At 42.0% G+C, this 15,432-nt stretch overlaps 1 protein-coding gene across 1 annotated transcript in view; it reads left to right on the top strand.

Annotated features, from left to right (window-relative positions):
• The window catches only part of LOC121864091, a 77,966-nt gene that overhangs the window by 46,179 nt on the left and 16,355 nt on the right, over window positions 1–15,432 (top strand). Inside the window, exon 6 of the mRNA XM_042362999.1 lies at window positions 12,595–12,707. Within this exon, the coding sequence (XP_042218933.1) occupies window positions 12,595–12,707 (113 nt within the window). The remainder of the gene's footprint in view (window positions 1–12,594; window positions 12,708–15,432) is intronic.

Here is a 15,432-nt window from a genome sequence, read left to right as displayed (position 1 = left end):
TGTATACAGTACGTGCGCACTCAAGGAAACATAGTCATTTATCTTAAGAATATGTACAAAAGATTCATTATTGTTCATTACTGAATATGTATTTGATTGAATTAATGTTTATATATGTGAAATGAACAATGCAATTCATTGATACGTAGAATATTAAAACACACACGAGGAGACAAGACGGCATTGTTTTCGTGAGTGACGATGGTTCTACATAAGAAACTGAAGAAAATAAGACCCTGGTTGTAGCTGTAGTGAACTTAATTTCACAAAATTGAATACCTGTATGTATGTTTTAAGTAATGTTATTTAATGTTAATAAATGGAACACTAGAAGTAGCTAACCTCTAATGGTAAAGAAATAAGGCGAGATGATTGGGAACGCCAACGTATGAACAGTTAGTGCGTACATGTGAAAACATATCGTCATTTCTCTACATATGAATATGAAAGCAACACTTATTTACTGTTCATATATGTTTTAAATAATATTTACGAATGTAAAACAAAAATTCTACTCACCAATAGTGGTAAAGTCGAAAACATAAGGACAGCCAATGATGTTGTGTGAGTTTTTACTCAGATGACGAAGTCATCAGGTTCAACTCTAGCTGAAGCTGTAGCTTTCCATAAAGCTGTTGCTGAAACTTTTAATGAACCTGATGTTGAAGCTGCTTATGATGCTGAATTTGGTGGTGTAGCTGAAGTTGATGGTTTAGGCCCTCGAATAATAAAGCTGTCAAAAGAACCTTGCACAGCTGCTTTCATTTCTCATTATACATCTTTATGTAGAGGTCATTTGCGTTTATTTAAATTTTAATGCTTTGTTCTGTTAATGGATCCATTTCAGAAAATATGTTCATTGCTTGCTCCATATAATATCCACAGACCTCTCACCTTTTTCATATCGTTTTAACACATCTAGTTTCTCGGCTAAGCTTATACACTTTCTATTAGCTTTTGAAACAACACTACCATCACTTGCTCTCTTGCTCATGTTGAATAGGGATGCAAAAATGCTGTAAGAAACCTGAGAAAGTTTTTCTCCTGTTCCTGTTCCAGATGCATGAAAACAAAAGGACCGTCAAGCTCTGACTGTTGTTTACCACTCATTAGCAAGGCAGCTCTTAATATTTTTTATAGTAATTTTTTTTTCTAATACATATTGGGATTTAATTATTATTTACAGTAATACCCTGCTTTACGCGGTTTTTTTTACGCGTTTCTACATTTACGCGGTACCCCGCCAGAACCGGAATGTTCACTTTACGCGGTGCATCTACTCATATACACGGGAACGGCGCGGGCAGGGTGCGCACAAGGTCACCCAGTCATCAAAACATTACCGAGTTCTTCACCTGCCACCCACTACAGCCAGCCTAAGTCAGTGATAGTGAGGACATGGACTTATATGGACTTTCAGGGGTTTGACAAAGAGGCCCTGCAAGCCTCTGTGGTGGATAGTGATACAATTGATACAAGTGACACAGGTGAGGGCCAATAATCTGCCCTCTGCCTCGGAACCAACCCCCCATCCCCGTGTGCCCAGCCATCTTTTCTACTAATGTAAGTGTTAAAAAATCTGATATTATTGATATTTCTCTTAATTATTAATTGTGTGTGCATACCATCATAAAATTAAGAAGTTATTTTTACTACAACATAGGTATTGTGTCTGAAAAAGTGGAGTTTGGGGGTCGGCCCGGTCTCTATTTCAATTAATCCCATATGTTCTGTTGTTCACTTTACGCGTTTCCCGCTTTACGCGGGCCTCCGTGGGTTCAATTGACCGCGTAAAGCGAGGTATTACTGTATATTAAAATTTAATTTAATTTTATTTATATTATATTTTGGTCGTAAATACAAATGAAATAAGGACGTACATTGAATTGGGTCCTAAATTAACTAGGTTCTTAAATATGAAAAGTTGTTGGTCGAACCATTGTTATCTGAGGCTTTACTGTAATAATAATAATAATAATTCCTCCAAAATCAGCTATAACCCATACCCCATTGACCACCAATTCGTATAACTGACGATTACTTTTAGGGTAAATACTCTGCAAGTTTGTTGATACTCCAGAAATCTGAAAATCGGGAGAGGAGCGGCAGAGATGTTTTGAATTTGGCGAGCTGTGGTGTGGTGCAAATTTCTGCCATGAGAGAGCTCTGCACGCTGCCTCTGATTCATTCCTGCCATCTTTGCTCTTGTCGCACTTAATGTGTCTCTAATTTTGTGTTTTTACGTTATTTCCGACCTTGTGTGTTATGCAATCGTGCCTAAATGCCACAGTGATAGTTACTCCTGCGTTGCCCCTCAAAGGGGCATCATGATGTGATGTGATGGGCATAATAAGAGTGGTGATGGACCAACAAAGATTGGTAAAGACTTTAACTTGCCACCCTAGACCATCTCTACCATCCTCAACACAGGTAAATAACTGTGTTAATTTATGCTTCACGTTACTTATTTAAGGCTTATTATGTTTGCTTTATATGTCTGCTTTATTCTCTTGCTTGACAGTGTACAATACAGATATATATCAAGGGTAGATGGGAGTTTTGGGGGGTGGCTGGTCCCTAACACCCTGAATGTGTTATCTTCTTATGGGATTAATTACTTCGATAACTGTTTATTCATTAACCAACGACTTTTCACGTTTCCTGTATGTGTCGGTTATCGGGGTATGCCTATACAGTACAGTACTTAACATATCATAAAATACAATAACATATATTTTATGTACCAAAAATAGCTCCTTCCACACTCAAACTATCCTCAGGGCAACATGACACAGTACAGCCGGACAGTCACCCAGCTGACTCACAGATGTGTGGCTGCTGCTGCACTGTGTGTATGTCGTAACATCACATCAGGAGGTAGCGTGGCCATGCAGTTGTAACTCATCACCTCCGCACACATTCATTTCCCACACATATACATCCACTCTCTTCATATTTCATATTTTTATATTGTTTTATTTATTTGTAAGTCACATCAGAGTATTGTACAGTAATAATTTTCCACACATTTTATAGTTTCATTACATGTAACAATAAATATGGCGGCTAACCTAGTGCGTTGGTGACAGTTATAACTGACTGCCTCCACACACACTCAGTACACACCCATGCTCTTCATTTTCCTTATTTTATACAGGTTGACAACAGATTCTCCAGCTGGGTGACTGCCCGGCTGAACTGTGTCGTGTTGGCCTGAGGATGTTTGAGTGTGGGAGGAGCTATTTTTGGACATAAAATATATGTTATTGTATTTTATGATAAGCTATCTGTCAATTTTATTTTATTGTAGCAATAAATACTGCAGCTCATCCCCCATTGTACGAGGTATTCAAACTTACATTACAAGCTGATTTTAGGGGAATTATTATTATTATTATTATTATTATTATTATTATTATTATTATTATTATTATTATTATTATTATTATTATTATTATTATTCTTACTATTATTATTATTATTATGATTATTATGATTTCATTTTGGTGCCTCTTTTTTTTTTATTAGATGTTTTAATTGCCTGTATGTTGGCCTGGCGAGTTATTGCTAGGCATTAACATACCTAGGTTAAAGCTAAGCGTCGCCTTCTGGGAATGAACAAAAAAGATAAATACTGAGAAACAATATATGTATGTACTGTATGTTGTGTTGTCAAAGTAAGAGAAACAATTGAGACCCTGCAATTGTGTGTAAATGAGGCAGAAAGTCAGATCAGCAACCTGGAACTTGGTCACAATTTTCGTGATGCCATATGGCAGCAGGGTCTACCATTAGACAACACATTATGTTTCCAATATCTTCCCAGGTGGTAGTACCTCCCTGTTTGGTAGCTGCCCACATACCAGATAACTGGGATTCTATTGTACTTTTTATATACCTGTATAGTGATATCCCCGTTAGCCGGAATTGGTGTTGAGTACTTCTGGGAATGAGAGATTTCCGGTTAACCAGACGACTTTCTCAAACCTGGAAAAATCCTAGAAATTTTCCAAGTTCTGAGTGTCTGAACTACTCATATTGTAGACACACAGACACTAGCCCACTACCCCAGAATGTTTCTGGGTGCTGGGGAAAGTTTTCTGAAAGTCTAAACTACCGGAGTCTGTAAAAGCAGTTCTAATTGAGTTAAACTCCATTTCTTCACTAAAATAATCCAGAATAATTTATCTAAAAGTTTGGTTAAATAAATATGTTTAAAAATTTAAAATCTAAAGGATGTGGCCATGATTGAAGCTGTGTTACAGCAAAGACTGATATTTTCCACTCCCATGAAGCCGTGGGGGATTAGTGGTCTCATATTACTGACCTTCTGATGGAATGTCAGGTCACCCATTGTGGGATGGCGGATTAGTGGGTCTCAGGACCTGAAGATGTCTTGAATAAAGACGAAAGCTAAAGTATTTTTAGGAAGATTGTGATAAGCAAGGTTGTGTTCCTTCAACATTATGTTTCATAATATTTTAAAATGTGGAGTGAGAAAGGTGTGGGTGATGGAGTGGGAACATTGTTGCCAAGTGATAAGCTCCTCAACAGCTGATCTTTTAATTGATCTCCACACAGTCACACCTTATGCTTCAGTTAACCACGCATAAATTCATGTCATACCATATGGGGGTGTTAGGGTGGTGTTAGGGTGTATGGGTGGTGTTAGGGTGTGGGTGTTTAGGGTGTATGGGTGGTGTTAGGGTGTATGGGTGGTGTTAGGGTGTATGGGTGGTGTTAGGGTGTATGGGTGGTGTTAGGGTGTATGGGTGGTGTTAGGGTGTATAGGTGGTGTTAGGTGTATGGGTGGTGTTAGGGTGTATAGGTGGTGTTAGGGTGTATGGGTGGTGTTAGGGTATGGGTGGTGTTAGGGTGTATGGGTGGTGTTAGGTGTATGGGTGGTGTTAGGGTGTATGGGTGGTGTTAGGGTGTATGGGTGGTGTTAGGGTGTATGGGTGGTGTTAGGGTGTATGGGTGGTGTTAGGGTGTATGGGTGGTGTTAGGGTGTATGGGTGGTGTAGTTGGTGGTGTTAGGGTGTATGAGTGGTGTTAGGGTGTATGGGTGGTGTTAGGGTGTATGGGTGGTGTTAGGGTGTATGGGTGGTGTTAGGGTGTATGGGTGGTGTTAGGGTGTATGGGTGGTGTTAGGGTGTATGGGTGGTGTTAGGGTGTATGGGTGGTGTTAGGGTGTATGGGTGGTGTTAGGGTGTATGGGTGGTGTTAGGGTGTGTGGGTGGTGTTAGGGTGTGTGGTGGCGTTAGAGATGTATGGGTGGCGTTAGGGTGTATGGTGGTGTTAGGGTGTATGGGTGGTGTTAGGGTGTATGGGTGGTGTTAGGGTGTATGGGTGGCGTTAGGGTGTATGGGTGGTGTTAGGGTGTATGGGTGGGTGTTAGGGTTATGGGTGGTGTTAGGGTGTATGGGTGGTGTTAGAGTGTATGGGTGGTGTTAGGGTGTATGGGTGGCGTTAGGGTGTATGGGTGGTGTTAGGGTGTATGGGTGGTGTTAGGGTGTATGGGTGGTGTTAGGGTGTATGGGTGGTGTTAGGGTGTATGGGTGGTGTTAGGGTATGGGTGGTGTTAGAGATTGTATGGGTGGTGTTAGGGTGTATGGGTGGTGTTAGGGTGTATGGGTGGTGTTAGGGTTGTGGTGGTGTTAAGGTGTATGGGTGGTGTTAGGGTGTGTGGGTGTTAGGGTGTGTGGGTGGTGTTAGGGTGTATGGGTGGCGTTAGGGTGTATGGGTGGTGTTAGGGTGTATGGGTGGTGTTAGGGATTGTATGGGTGGTGTTAGAGGTGTATGGGTGGCGTTAGGGTGTATGGGTGGTGTTGGGTGGTGTTGGGTGTGGCGGTAGGTGTATGGGGGCATTGGGTGTATGGGTGGTGTTAGATATGTGGTGTTAGGGTGTATGGGTGGTGTTAGGGTGATGGGTGGTGTTAGGGTGTATGGGTGGTGTTAGGGTGTATGTGGTGTTAAGTTGTACGGGTGGTGTTAGGGTGTATGGGTGGCGTTAGGGTGTATGGGTGGCGTTTTAGGGTGTATGGGTGGTGTTAGGGTGTATGGGTGGTGTTAGGGTGTGATTGGGTGTTAGGGTGTATGGGTGGTGTGCAGGGTGTATGGGTGGCGTTAGGGTGTATGGGTGGCGTTAGGGTGTATGGGTGGTGTTAGGGTGTATGGGTGGTGTTAGGGTGTATGGGTGGTGTTAGGGTGTATGGGTGGCGTTAGGGTGTATGGGTGGTGTTAGGGTGTATGGGTGGTGTTAGGGTGTATGGGTGGTGTTAGGGTGTATGGGTGCGTTAGGGTGTATGGGTGGCGTTAGGGTGTATGGGTGGTGTTAGGGTGTGTGGGTGGCGTTAGGGTGTATGGGTGGTGTTAGGGTGTATGGGTGGTGTTAGGGTGTATGGGTGGTGTTAGGGTGTATGGGTGGTGTTAGGGTGTATGGGTGGTGTTAGGGTGTATGGGTGGTGTTAGGGTGTATGGGTGGCGTTAGGGTGTATGGGTGGTGTTAGGGTGTATGGGTGGTGTTAGGGTGTATGGGTGGTGTTAGGGTGTATGGGTGGTGTTAGGGTGTATAGGGTGGTGTTAGGGTGTATGGGTGGTTAGGGTGTATGGGTGGCGTTAGGGTGTATGGGTGGTGTTAGGGTGTGTGGGTGGCATTAGGGTGTATGGGTGTGATGTGGTATTATTGATAAATAATAAATACAGTTGTACCTTACTTAGGTCAATAGAACGGTCCAGCTAAGTGAAATCAGCGTTAAGTGAACAACAGAACATATGGGATTAATTCCAATAGAGCCCAATGACCCCAAACTCCATTTTTTGTGACAAATAACTATGTAGTAAATTCTATCTTAACTTTATGGTGGCATGAAAAACAAGTAATATAGAAGAGGTTAGGTTAGGAAGATAAAGGTTAACATTGGAAAAATAAAAGAATAGGTTAAAACGAAAATTTTTTGCGGGTGCTTGGTAGAAGTAGAAGAATGAGTCGACATCACGAGGATGGAGGCTGGTTCGAGGCAGAGGGCAGATTACTGCCCCTCAGGTGAATCATAGTACTAGGTGAATCACCATTACTAGGTGAATCAATATCACTGTCACTTACGGTTGTGTGAAGCACAACCGTCAAATCAACTACTCTCACTATCACTGGCTTGGACTGGCTGTGGTGGGTTCTTGAGGCCGAAGAACTTCGGTTATGCTTTTTCTGGCGGCTGGTGCTGATGTTGTGCGTGATACCTTGATATGCGGCTCCATAGCCCTGCCAGTGGGGTATGGAAGGCGTCATGAGGTCATCGTCATTGTCATGGGAAGCGATGGACTTAATTTTTTTCCTGTAAACTCTATGAGACACTTAATATCACTATGACTTAAACTAGGTTCTTGGAGAATGGCACTTCTTCCTCCTTTCCTTCCTGGCCGGGTTCTTCTTCCAACATCTAGTGGCAGTCACTTCAGGATCTCTGATCACCTCCATGATAATAGCCGTTGGTGGTCACCGAGGCTTCAGCTGTAATACTGGCCTTAGCTTCTCTCTCTGGCAGGTCCACTGCTACTGCAACAGTCTGAACCTGACCAGTCACAGGTTCCTCATCCTCTCACCTGGTATGCCATGCAACACATGTCTCCATGCGTGGCCGAATCGTGGCAATAGTCAGCAGATCATGCCTCCACCAAGAAGTCTACAGCTTGTTTAGCGTTAACTTCTTCCAAAATTGTTTGTGAGGATTCTTGAGTCGCCGCCTCTTGTTCCTTGTCCTCAAATGCGGCTTTTACTCTGCATCTGTCGGTGTCACCCAGCTTACGCCAACTCATCCTTGGTGTTGGTAGAGTGGATTCAGGAGCTTGAACTTCTTTGCAGAGTACATAGCTTTCACATTGCAGATAACTCCTGGTCCATAGGCTGGATCCAATGGCGTAGTGTTGGGAGGAAGGAAAGACCACTACGTTGGGGTGGCGATCCATAAGTAGAGGCGGTGTCACAGTGCGTTGTCAGGAGCAACAAAATATTGAATGAAACATTCTGTTGCTTTCGCCCAGAATTTCTGCACGTCAGGAACAAAACAGTTGTCAAGCCAGAAGAGGGACAGAGAAAGAGGACATCCATGCCCATGCGGTTAGCCAGTGGACATTAAGCTTGTTCATGTCCATATTCTTGTAGGCGTGTGACTTCTGAGCTTCTTGTGAATCACCGATAACACAGTTTACAGGTACGGGAGGGGCATTGGTAGTAAACAGGGCGGTGATGCGTTCCTTCTGCATCTTCCGACCCTTACCTTGCTGCGCAGACTGGACGAAGGTCTTGGAAGGTAACTTTTCCAGAAAGACCAGATTAGATCCATATTATTTCCTAGATGCGTCACTGTACTGTCCTTCCTCATAATCTCACGTAAAGCGAGGAGGAAAATCTCCTTGCCGCTGTTTCAGCACTAAACTTCCTCACCACCAATGTTGATGTTGCGGCCTTGTTCTCTTCTTAAACCTATGCAGCCAACCAAGAGGAAGCATTGAAGGGTTTGGGCTCTGCAATTCCAGTTCGTGTCACTGCTGCGTATAGCTCGCGTGCGTACTCCTGCACTGGCGGCGTGTCGCGCCGCCATGTTTAGCGTGGCGCCTGGCGCGCAAATAACTCACCAGCAAAGTTTCCACTTTTGCCAGCACCCTGTTCTGTAATACCTGATAGATGAAGCACCTGCAGACTTTGTGATTTTCATGTGGTCTTTGATCTTGGCTGCATCCTTCTTGATTGTATGCGAATGCGTAGGTCGTTGTATATGCTGGTATTGCTTGAGATCAACTTGGCGTCTTCCTTTCTCCAAATCTTGAACAATTTGGTACTTCACCTGCGTAGCTTAATGAGCGTGCGTGTCTTCTTTGGTTTTAGTGCCGCTGGGTCAGGTGAGGAAAGGTCTCTCTCTGGGGGCGGTGGTGGTCAGCGGGGAAGCCATTTTGCGGAACAATGGATCTTGGCGTTAACCGGGGTGTGAGGGATGAAACTGCGCTGGCTGGGTCAGCGTCGTCTCTCCTCCCTCCCCTCCCTCCCTCCCTCCCTCCCTCCCTCCCTCCCGGGTGAATCACGTCATAATACTTTAAGCCAGTACAGCTAGCAGCAGAGGGTAGGGCTGCATGGCCAATCACAGTCGAGGCGTCATATGGCGTCAGTGATAGCGCAACAAAGACACACACTGCGCGCAACCTTACGGCGCCGCTTGCTAGCGAGGAGGAGGGAAGAACCCGAGCAGGCAGAAGCGGGTGGCGTGGCGGCGTGGGCAAAATCTAAAAATAGCATCGAGCGGACACTCACGGCGTATATGTGGAAAAAAAACCAGCGTTAAGTGAAAGTTCAGCTTTGGCAAGGCACAGCGTATATCTTTGAAAGCAGCGTTAAGTGGGGAAACGCGTTAAGCGAGGTAAAACTATAAAACAATATTGTATCGCAATGACAGTTGTTTCATTTTATAGCGTGCTACAAGTGTTGCTTCTATTCCTCAAACTACTGCCCTGTCATTAACAATACAATATTGTTTATTTACTAATCATTATTTAATACCCCAACACACATGACACACTACTACTTCTTTGCCGTCACCGAACCGAGTATGACAATCATCCATCCAGCTATGATACAATGATATGAGTTATTAGGGATGTCACCTTCATTTGGTGAGTAATGGGGTGACTAGAGGCTGATACAGGACGGCAGAGTTGTTCACAGATGTTGCACATGTGGAGGCTACATAGAGTGTGGGATGGGCTGTGGCAGTGTCTTTATGCGTGGCACTTGTCTGCCTCGGTTTGCAGTCAGGCTAACTCAAAGTATTGACATCGTCTCGTGTGTGCTCCTCTCAAAGCGTTACGATCTGGAGTAATCGACTCCCCAGGTGGGGGTCGATTTGACCTGCCTCAGGTTGTCTTAAAGACTATCCCTATACCCTTTCAATTGCCAGGCGTTTACGCTTACTTTAAGCCTAAAAACCACAGTCACTCTTACCAGAAGTCAGAGAGAGTTGATTTATTATGACAGCTGCCAGACAACTTGTTTACCCTGGTGGTATTTATTTATCTGTCATATAGAGGAGTTTGTCTTTTCTCTTATAAAATGTCAATGAATTGACTTAAGAATATAATTACCATTGCTTGAATTCTTGTAAGGCGTAATTAATGAATATAAACATACTATAGTTCACAATAGACAAATATTTTAATACTGTACTTAATTAGTACTGTACATATGACTAAATTTTTATCTCTTGTGCAAAATATATGACATTTATATTCAAAATATTCCTGGTAAAGGAATCCAATATGCCAACTCTGTTTTACCCCGCCTAACGCGGTTTTTCACTTACTGGCGTTTTACATGACACAGCGATTGCCTTGCCAAAGCTGAACTTTCACTTAACGCGGATTTTTCCACATATCACCGTGAGTGTCGAGACGCTATTTTTAGATTTGCCCCACCATACCCTGCCTGACTGCCTGTTTTAGCTCATAAAATTCTTACAAATTACCAGGCAGAATATAATTTACATTGCTGGAATTCTTATAATTTGGTGATCATTTTGAATATAAACATCATAGATTTTGCTTTAAACTTACAATTTTTAGATAAAAATTTTTCTCTAGGTAACTATGGTATCTTTTGTGCAAAATATATGACATTTATACTCAAATATTCCTGGTCTTACAAGGAATCCAGCAATGTCAATTATATTATCCTAACTTTAGTTTGAGGTATTATTTATTAAAATTTAGTGGTTATCACATCTCCTTGGGACGGTTGGTGGGGGTGGGGGAGGAGGGACCAACCGACCATCTGTTACCCTGTGAAGATTATTTTTTTTTATTAACTGAAGATATTTGTTTTAGCTCATAAAATTCATACAAATTACCGGTCAGAATATAATTTACATTGCTGAATTCTTATAATTTGGTGATCATTTTAATAAACATATAGATTTTGCTTTAAATCTTACAATTTTAGATAAAAATTTTTCTAGGTAATATGGTATTTTTGCACAAAAATATATGACATTTATATTCAAAATATTCCTGGTCTTACAAGGAATCCAGCAATGTCAATTATATTTTCCTAACTTTGTTTGAGGTTATCCCACATCTCCTTGGGGCCGGTGGGGGGAGGGAGGGACCGACCGACATCTGTAACCGCTTTGTAGTGTGAGAGGGGGAGTTGAGTCCATTATTTGAATGGACATTAACTTGGCGACTGTATTTCTCTATTTCTCTTAAGTATTAATTGTGTGCATGTACCATCATAAAATTAAGATGTTATTTTTACTACAACATAGGTATGTGCCTTCAAAAGTGGAGTTTGAGGTCGGGCGGTTCTATTTGAATTAATCCATGTTCTGTTCATACTTGGATTTCCTTAGGACCCTCTGGTTCAATTGACCCAGCTAAGGAGGTACTGTATATTATCCTAACTTAATCTGAGTTTTATTTATTACTAAAATGTAAATTACTATTTTCTCCTAAAGCTTCTCTGGTAGGGGAGGTTGGGACGGACCCACCACCTGGCTGCTGGAAGAGGGAGGCAAGGTGGGGTACTTTGATTGACAGATAGTGTCGTGAAGAATATTTTTTATTAACTTAAGATTTGTTTTAGCTCATAAAATTCATACAAATTACCCGCCAGAATATAATTTACATTGCTGGAAATTCTTACAGTTTGATGATCATTTTGAATATAACATCATAGATTTTGCATTAGACATACAAATTTTAGATATAATGTTTACTCTGAGTAAATATGTTATCTTTTGTGCAAAATATATGACATTTATATTCAAAATATTCCTAGTCTGAATCCAGCAATGTCAATTATATTATCCTAACTTTAGTTTGAGGTATTTATTAAAATCTAGTGGTTTCCCCAAAATTTCAGAGAGGAAGAGCCAGCAGTGTAGTGTGAGAAGAGGGGGGAGTCGAGTCCATTATTTGAATGGACATTAACTTGGCGACTGTATTTCTCTATTTCTCTTAAGTATTAATTAGTGTGCATGTACCATCATAAAATTAAGATGTTATTTTTACTAGAACATAGTTGTGTGTCGTCAAAAGTGGAGTTTGGGGGTCGGGCCAGTCTCTACTGGAATTAATCCCATATGTTCTGTTGTTCACTTAACGCGGTTTTCACTTAGCGGTACCCTGTGGGTACAACTGTACTGTAATTATATATCGTGATTTAGTATATAGTGAACATCCTTGGACCCTATCTACGCTATATATCCGACCCCACTGTATAAGGTATGAGAAAACATTATGAAGAATTTATACTGAAGCTTCCCTAAGGTCTGTCAACTGTATTTTGACAGTTCAGAAAGATGTCTTTCTCAACCTATGGATAAATCTGTGTTTAGATAGCTTGTGGTCTTGGGACCAAACCCTATTTTTCCCATAAGATAGTTGACTTAATTATCACGGATTTGGTTATCACCTGCCGGCACTTTTTTGGTCCATAACCCCAAGAATATGGAGGATAGGTGTAATATGTTTACACTCATGGGTGCTTCAGTTGCATTTGTAAGCTCGGAAGTGAAATATTTATAATAAGATAGTTTTTTTATTTTACAGGAGACATTATAGCCATATCTAGAAAAAAGTTGCTGCCTATGAGTGATGATCAACATCCAGAGGAAGAAAAGGGAAGGAGTGATGCTGTAGAGGCATTAGGACAGAGGCTAAAAGTGAGTCATGTATTAGTACACTGTGTGTGTGTGTGTGATTATTATTATTATTATTATTAACGGTTTATTGAAAGAGCATGGCAGCCGGAAGGCTGAAAATATACAGTTACATAATTGGGGAATGGGTCTCTTGATTTGCAAATAATATACAAGTAACATAAGTGATACAAATATGATATATAATAACTAGGTGGGGGAAAAGCTCAAACTACAGGGCATTTCAACATAGTGACAGTGCAGAAAGTAAGATTGACTGGGAGTGAATACACTGCTTGATTACAAGTTATTGATAATTTTACAATGGTTGGGACTGGCTGTTCTTATAGCCATCAGTTCGCACTGTGGGGCTGGATGCGGTTGTGGTGTCTAACAGCAATTCTCGGCTAGGGATCTCAGGTGGTAGTAGGAGCCGTGTCGAGGATGGTGTAGATGCTCCTCACCAAATTTGCAGATGAGGTCGTGGGAATGGTCAGTGAGAGCTGAGAGGGTCAGTGTGTTGAGCGCTTCTTGATATGTGGAGTAGGAAGGGGGAGAATAATCTTGCATGCCCTCTTTGCACTTTTTCTAGGTGTTTACGCTAGTGGCATTTAGGAGGAAGACCAGGTAGGGGAGGCATAGGTGAGCTTGGGAAGTATGAATGTTGAGTAAACACTGAGGAGCTCGGGTGCAGGAACTCCAAGGGACTTCAGTCGGCGGAGGAGGTGGAGACGGAAACTGGAGGATTTGACAACTTCACTGACGTGTGGTTTCCAATTTAGTTTGTTGTCTATGGTGACGCCGAGGAGCTTAGTGAAATCTACAACCTGGAGTGTGTTGGGACAACGTCGGAGGAGAGGTTGATGTGCATAACCATGGTCTTGGTATGGTTGTTGGTGGCCCAGTTTTGGAGACTGTTCAATAAATCCTGAAGGGCGGTATAGTCAGGAGCAGAATTGTTGACGCTGATCCCAATGGTGGAGTTCGCGGCATATTTCCAGCGAGCAGGGGTTTCTCTTAGGGCATCATTGATAAGCATAAGGAAGCAGAGTGGTCCCATCTTGGTGCCTTGTGGGATGCCACAGGTGAGTGATTGAAAGGTGGAGACAGCCCCTCGGAAGCATACAGCTAGGCGTCGGTTACTGAGGAAGTCTGTAAGACATGGTATAAGACTTCTTCGAAACATTGGGTCGATAGCTTTGTTGATGATTAAATTGTGGTAAACTAGGTCGAATGCCTTAGTGAAGTTAATGAAGGCGACAGCTACAGACGTTTTTCATTTTTCCTGATGGCAGTATACAGTCAGTTCTGCAATAACGCCGTTTTGGTCAGAGCTAATTGGCTATAATAATGACAATGAATGGAAGAACGATATTTGTAAAACGTGAACGCTGCGGTTGGCTGTAACACACCATTCCACTCGAACGTTTTAGGTGTACTATTGCTTACGCCGGGTTTTGCAGTGTTTACAGTTCACATTCGACATCACAGGTTCAATTGATTCATGTGTTTTGTTGGTGAATAATTGCAGAAATAATTTATGTAATATTTATGTATTGTACTATGTAAATTGTAAAATTTAAGCAAAGAGAAAAATCACATTTACAATCCGCGTTTCTGTTTCCATCACACTCATCAGTTGAAACACGTGGGTTGTTTTGAAGCTCCCTCAGTGAATTTTGCTTACTATTTCTCCAATTTTGTGGTATTAATCAGAAAGAAGAATATCTCCAAGAAGCATTCTGGTGATCACATTCGTGGTGACTGTAAAAGAAAGGCTATAACACTTGAAGAGTAGCTTGATGTTACAGCCGCTTTGAACGTAAGGAAAGTACATGTGATATTGTGCGTGCAACGGGAATAAAGGAGTCTACTTTACGCACCATTAGAGACAATGATACTGATGATGGCGATGACAACTCTCAACTCCTGTCTGCATGACTCCTCAACCTCACCCTTCTCCCCCATCAAGTTATATTCATATTTTTTCAAGGTAAAGTGTAACATTTACTGTATGATTTCATTATTAGATATGAATGTAACATTTATTCAGACTGTGCTATCCTTTGTGTTAGGCTAACTACTAAATTTTTTTTTGATTTCGAGTAATCTGCACCTAACCCTATTTTCTCCATAAGCCCTGTTATTTCTATTATGCCGAATTTCTACAACGCGAGGTTTTACAAGAACACAACTATCGCAAGTAGCAGACCTGACTGTATGTAGTTGAGAAAGCTGACAAGACAGTGAGTGGTAGAGGAAGTTTTCATATTACCAAATTGCTGAGGATCTATGGCTCCTGCAATATCAGCATAAGCCCAGTCAAACACAAAACTTTCACAGATTAAGCTGGGTATTGGGGTGATTGCATAGGTCGAAGCTGATTTACGGATTGTGGCTGGTGATTTGGGCACTGGTGACACATATGAAGTCTTCCAGTCAGCTGGGCATCTGGCTTGACTGAGGGAAGCATTGATGATGAGCAGAGGGTTTAGCAAGCTCTGGGGCGTAATCCTTGAAGAGTTTCATTGGTAAGTCAATGGGGGTGGTAGAGGCTTTTAACTTTAGTTTGTCCAGACGTTTGCTACTTCAAATTCTTCTACTATGTCAGTGGGAAGGGGGCTGGTAGGTAAGCAGGAGAGTGGTTAGGTCAAGCTGGGGAGCATCTGGCATATAGTGAAATGGTTGTTTGATTGCTCAGCTGCGCCACCATTAGAGATGGCTAAGGAAGGAGGGGGGTGTCTTATTG

Source organism: Homarus americanus, unplaced genomic scaffold, assembly GCF_018991925.1.
Source record: "Homarus americanus isolate GMGI-L3 unplaced genomic scaffold, GMGI_Hamer_2.0 scaffold40135, whole genome shotgun sequence".
NCBI classification, from domain to species: Eukaryota; Metazoa; Arthropoda; class Malacostraca; order Decapoda; family Nephropidae; genus Homarus; species Homarus americanus.
Note: the sequence above shows the minus strand (reverse complement) of the source record. Positions and strands in the feature narration are given on the sequence as shown.